The sequence below is a fragment of the Lactuca serriola genome, chromosome 3 (assembly GCF_051521515.1).
Source record: "Lactuca serriola cultivar US96UC23 chromosome 3, Lser_US96UC23_V15, whole genome shotgun sequence".
NCBI classification, from domain to species: Eukaryota; Viridiplantae; Streptophyta; class Magnoliopsida; order Asterales; family Asteraceae; genus Lactuca; species Lactuca serriola.
Window position 1 is genome coordinate 62,106,584 of NC_136410.1, and position 6,417 is coordinate 62,113,000.

At 40.1% G+C, this 6,417-nt stretch overlaps 1 protein-coding gene across 2 annotated transcripts; it reads right to left on the reverse strand.

The window, feature by feature from the left end:
• Positions 1-1,276: 1,276 nt before the first annotated feature.
• On the reverse strand, positions 1,277-5,942 carry LOC145092446 (translocase of chloroplast 120, chloroplastic-like). 2 transcript variants are annotated; one of them, XM_079030381.1, is made up of 4 exons: positions 5,805-5,942; positions 5,165-5,552; positions 1,665-5,077; positions 1,277-1,583 (listed from the first exon to the last, which is right to left on the reverse strand). In XM_079030381.1, the coding sequence occupies exons 2-3, from the start codon at positions 5,513-5,515 to the stop codon at positions 1,754-1,756; spliced, it is 3,675 nt and encodes a 1,224-aa protein (XP_078886507.1). In that variant the 5' UTR covers positions 5,516-5,552; positions 5,805-5,942; the 3' UTR covers positions 1,277-1,583; positions 1,665-1,753. The 2 variants fall into 2 exon arrangements, with proteins under 2 accessions (XP_078886507.1, XP_078886508.1); XM_079030382.1 differs by having other exon boundaries at positions 1,658-5,077.
• Between the last annotated feature and the right edge of the window lie 475 nt (positions 5,943-6,417).

The window sequence follows — 6,417 nt, forward strand, 5'->3', positions numbered from 1 at the left end:
TTTTTTCTTTTCTAAAAAGGACTTTTGGCTGTAAAAGCTAAGCCAAACAACCCCCTAGTAACAAGAAAAATCCAAAATTTTTACTACCATTCGTAAAATTTTAAAAGAAAATTTTGGAAGGTAGTCAAAGAAGTACTTCATCCCAAAGGTGATGCAAACTCAACCCCCTGTTTTAGATATGACTTTCTTTCCGAGTGACGCTTCAAACATTGACAATGGCGCTGCTCTTCGGAGTCTTATAACGAAACGAAACGAAACCATGGCTCTCTCACCGTGAAAACTATTTTACGATCTCTCTCTACAGCACTCTATGTCTCTATCACCGGAGATCTATAACAGTCACCGGAAAAACAACTAGAACCATCCATCGACTCCTACTTTCATGTGTGCCATTTACCGGAGACCCTTCCACGGCGCTTCTCAAAGAAATACCCTCTAACCCTAAATTCCTAATCGTAAATGTATGTCTGTATATAAGGCAAAGAGGTGACTTTTGTGGCAAATATCTTCTCTCCAGTCGATTGTATCTAAGACTGCAGGGTATGTTTGATCTGTAAGATCAAAATATTGTCTTTCGATCTTCTTAAGAGCTGAATTAACTAATGGGAAAAGAGATGTGTTGTCATCTTCGAGAAACTCTATCAAGCTAGAAGCTAAGTAGATGAAGCAAATGCATAGTTCTATTTATAATAATGAAACAAAACAATTTACAGAGTTGATTACGAATATACATTTTGTTTTTAAACTAAAGTTACAATAATAGTCCCAGAGGAACCTGACCCTCCATGGAATGTAATTTCCGTACTATGAAACCTAGCTACCTAAGTGCGAAATGGTGGTTGTTCCACGATCTTAACGAACGCCATAATGTTGAATGCCTTGTTAATCTGTCAATCACTCAATCAGTAAATATACTTGATGTCAGGTTTGATCGACATTATTATTCGGGCTTGTCAATCTTGTTTAAGGATCACGGGATTTCTTAATTGTCTTTTTTCTCTAAATATTTGAAAAGAACTTAACAATTGGTAAAAGAAAACCAGCTTTTTTTTCGGTTTTTTGCGTTTCACATTAGGCATAGACACATTAATTTCATTTCGCAACAAGTATTTATAACATTTATAAATAATGTTTTACATTTTTCAGACATTAGTTCCATCACTAACTTATAAATTTCATAAACTCCAATGGCAACATCGATGTAGCCACAAAAAAAACAAACATAAAACCACAACCACTATCCTAAACATCTATCATAAACAAATGGAAATTTGCATACTACAAAAAAGAAGTCATTCATGTCCACTGAATCAATTAAGACCTTCACAAGTCACGTATAATACAATAGCTAAACTCACTCGGTCCCAATCCTAACCAGAACACCTCTCTCTATATATATCAAAAGTAGAACATTCAAAATACCCAAAAACCAAATTTAAAAATAAAAACATTAAAAAACAGCATCATTGTGATTGATTACTCCGAATCTAGCTCTAACCACTACACCCTTTGTGCACTTACCTAATCCCAAAACATTTTTCTTTCACCCTTTTTTCAGCAATTATTCCAACAATCAACCCAATCTGCAATTATTCCAACATCATGTCAATACAAAAAAACATAATAAATAATATAAACAAGAACACAAAAATCTTACTCCTCACATTTCGTTCATCAAGCGATTGCACTTCTGTCGCGTATACCAACTCCACAGAACTTTGAATGTTGAAAATGGTAACAAAAGTAGGTTTTGCTAATATGATGTATCCCTAGGCTGATAATACCCAAGAAGCTTACAGATAACAGGAACAAACGCAACCAATGCAATCTGAAGCTGTTCAGAGCTATTCAATCTCACACTAACTTGTCCCGACCCTTTATTATTCAAATTCACTCGACCGATTAAATTCGTAAACCGGCCAATAGGAATTTGAGTCTGCCCGTTCCATCCAATCGCAAGATCCCCATGCCAATCCATAACCGAAACCCCAACAGTTGACAAAAATCGACCCAACGGGTGATCTTTATCTCTCAAAGTCGCCTCTAAGCTACCCCCATACGCCACGTCACCACGCCCAATCACCGCCCCTCCCGCCACCACCAACTGCCCCCGTTTATTCACACTCAACTTATCCTCAAACTTCATGCCACCTGTCACCGAATCACCAAAGTGAGTCACTGAAAAACCCGCCGACGCTTTATTCTTTTTGAAATTCAAAAATCTCGTTTCGCTGCGGAGAGTGTAGGACATGTCTTTTCCGACTGTTTGCATGTCGAATGCTAAAGTGGTTGACTTTGACTTTGAATTTGACTTTGACTTCCCGTGTTTGATTCCGGTTGAGATTTCCATTTGGAGATTCGCGTCTTTTTTATCTTTGGTGACCTGGCCGGAAAATGAAACCGGTATCTTTTCACGTAACGCGAGCAAGTGTTCGATATTGATTCCTTCGTAACCAACATCGTGGTCCCATCCATGCGGGTCGAGTACGGGTCGAACCAGCCATTGGTTAGCGGAGTCGAGGGCCCGGTAACGGTGGGTGGGATTGTCCGCATCGAAGGACACCGGTAAGTTCATGTCCTGCACAGCAACGGGTACAGTTGCAGAACCGTTACTCTCGTCATCTTCTACTTCCGGAATGTTCTTTGCTTCTTCCATCATTTTCTTCATCATCTTTCTTCGTTTCTTTTCTTCTTTCAACTGTTTCTTCATGAAAAGCTTCTCACGATACTCCAACTCATCATAATACGCCTTCTTTTGCAACTTACTAAGTTTTGCCAGCTGTGCGTTAGTCAACCGTTTGAACGGCGGTAGCTCGTCGTATTCCGATGACTCATCATCGGATTTCGCATCCACGTCATCGTCATCATCCACATCATCGTCCTCGTCATCGCCAAACTGCTCGTTCGGCAACTTCAACTGCGGTCTCGACTGTAACAAATTCGAGAGAATAAACGGTAAAGGCGGGGCCCGAGCTCTGGTTCCAAACGGTTTGCCAGGTGGCGAGTCTTGTAGCTTTAACAACATATTCGCTTCAACCAAAATCTTGGAAGCAAACGAGAGTAGCAACAAGTGAGGCTTCCAGACCTGCCCGTTGGGCAGGACCCGCTGCCCGGCTCGGTTTGTTCTACACGCGGAGTGGTTTTCAACTAAGGAAACCGGGTTCATCAACCGCATATCACCAGCAGCTTGACGGATGGCTTGTTGGACAACGTGGGACCGCTGAGTCACAAACATGTCATAGCTGGTTGTGGTCCCGTTTGGGCCTTCGGGCGGGGCGGATGCAGCATGGGTCAGGACCACAATCGCATTGAACCAAATAGACTGCCCGAATATATCGGTTATAGTTCTCAAAAGTGGCATATCACCAAAATCACGACTCTGCATATCTAACCTATCAAGATACAAAACAATATCCGGAGGTGATTTTTGGATGAATTTTTTAACCGATTGTAGAATTTTCTCATTCTTTCTTTGATCATTCCATGAAGGAAGCAACCCAGGTGTGTCAATAACCCTAACTTTAATCCCTTGAACAGTCCCAACAACATCTTGAACTTTTTTCGTTCCTAATTGAAACGCATCTGTGTTAAATTTAACTTCATCAAATATCGAATTAATGGTTGCACTTTTTCCGACTCCGGTTTTTCCAAGAACCATAATTGTGCATGAGAATTCAAGTGGTTCTTGACCGGTTGACTCAAGCTGTTCAGCCATGGCACTCGCGCGTTCAAAGCTGAAAGCTGCAACACGCCCTCCGTTTCTGCCACGGAGTTGTTCGGCTAACCCTAACCGGTATAACACTTGGGCAACTACAACATTGTGAGGGGTCTGCCCGAGTCTTCGGGCAAGGCGTAAGAATTTGACCCGAATCATTTGGAGCTTTTCACGGGTGTCATCGTTTTCTTCGGGTTCACCTGTTGGTTCATCAATGACTTGGTTTTGAGGAGGAGGGGTGTTGCCATTTGGTTGAGATTGAACCACACGGTGTGCGGGTTCGAGTAGTGGTGCACCGTTGCCAAGACCCGCGGGTCGGGTCTGGGCAGGGGGTGGGGTCAGGGTGGTTGTTGGTTTGGAGTTGGGAATGGGAATGGGGGGTGGATTTGGTTTTGGATCAGGGTTGGGATTGGGAATAGATGTAGGAGTGGCAGGTTTTTCTGTAGATAAATTCAACTTTGGTTCTTTCTTTAATGGTGTATTTTGTTTCATATCATAATCTTTAGGTTCACGTTTTTCAGAAGGGTGTGGGGGACTTTCAACTTTGGGGCTCTCTACTTTGTTATCAGGCTCATTAATGGCAGAAGTGCTTTCTTGTTGCAGGTTTTTATCATCCTGATGTACTGAAGATGGATCAAAACTTTTTTGTTCCCCTTTTTCAAGTTGTTCGATGTTTAGTTCGTTTTGCATATTCAGTAAATTATTTCTTGAACTTTCAACCTTCTCCTTCTGATTCATACTGTCTTCATCTTTACCTTGAGTGACTAAAGTCTCTTTTTCATGAAGTTGACTTGGAACATCTCCGTTGACTTCAACTCTTATCTCATCATCTGGCTGTGTTGTGTGACTCATAGAATCTCCATCAGCACAATCTTCATGGAGGAGATTTTCATCCAAATCAACAGTTTTTGAAACTCCATTTTCTGAATTTCCTAAAATTACATCAACTGGTTTTGTGTCATGAATATCTTCCAAAGTCTGCATCTGGCTTTCATTATCATCTGCATTGGATACCTTTGTGACCTCATTTACCCCTTTGTCCACAACCCCATTATTTTCCAACACATTTGGCTCATCTTTGCTTACATCAGTCACAACCACAGTTTCCACCTCATCTTTTCCATCAACCACTGACACCCCAGTTTCCAATTCACTAGCTTGATCCCTTGCAGCATTATCAGAAGTATTTTCTCCCAAATCTGCCTCACTGTTACCATCATTCACAGCCTCATTAGCTTCCAATTCACTAGGATGATCACTGAAAATACTACCAGATACATTTCTCTCATCTGTAACCTCTTCCAAATTAATCCCTTTTTCCTCATGTTCATCACTATCCACAGGCATATCATGTTCTATCACCTGCATGCATCACCAATTGATGGAATACATACAACTTAATCTTTTTCAATCAAAAATAATCAAGTAAGTAACTCAGATAAGGTTTACCTTCGTTGATATAACCTCCTCAACAGGATCAACATGAGCCTTTTCCACAACCGTCTGAGTTTCACAGGGAGTCTGGATTGCATCTTCAATCGTGTCTACTATCCTTTGCCCAGCATCCACGTCCCCATCTAACACTAGAGAATCGCTCAAATCCTCACCATTTTCATCACTTCCATCTTTTCTAAGAGTTTCTTCCGCCTCTACTGTTTCAGATACACTTTCAACACCACCATTTGCCTCCTCGAGAGCATCATCAATTCCGATACCCTTCATCCCATCTCCCAACACATCTTTATCAAATTCCCCTACTTTTAACTTTACTTCTTCCACCTTAGTCACGCCATTTTCCATCGAAAACACCAAAAATCTATCCTGAAAACCCGGATCCCTAAAAAACACGTAAATGAAAAACCCTAAATTAGCGAAAAGAAACAACCGCCCACAAATTTTCAATTGAAGAACAAGAGTAATACAATCAAAGGAAGTCAAGCAATCAATTAAGACATCAAAGAGATCTATATTCAACAAATCCACACCAATTTCAACCGTGAACATGAATTCTAGATATAAACTAGGGTTTTACGAAACAAACAGATAGATAATCAAAAATATATAGAAAGAAAGGGATAAAAGACAATACCTGAACGTATAGATTGACGTTGAGGATAAGAAAAGGTGGGTGTTGTTCGAGGAGAAAGGGGAAAGAGCAAAAAGGAGAGAAATCTCAGAATTGTGTATCACACTCCCCGTTCGAGCTAAATAAGATATATATGTATATCTACGCACACACCTAACCAGTTTTGTTTCGAGAGAGGGGTTGTGAGATCGTACGGTTGAGAATGACTTATCAGAGTAATCGTTGGTGAGGGGCGATTCACGGTGACGCCATTGGTGTGAGGGTAGGTTTTATCTTAACCTTTTTTTTTTTTTTAGCTTTTACCATGGTAGAATTAGTAAACTATATTTATGATATATGTCATAAAAATAGATTCGTTGCTTATTCGTTTATTCGTTCAGCTGCTTCCGCCTATTCAATGCGTACTTTGTGATTTCTTCTAGACTAAAATCATAAAAGAAATTAAGTTTACATAAAATAAAGTTTTGATTTTGATATTATGTTGTTTTTTTTAATTATGATATTAAGCTTTCAACAAATAGTAATTTTTACATTATATTTTCCAATTTGTTTCAATTTGATCATGTGACCGACAAACCCCGATGACAACTGATATGAGACAGTGTCGTAAGGGTGA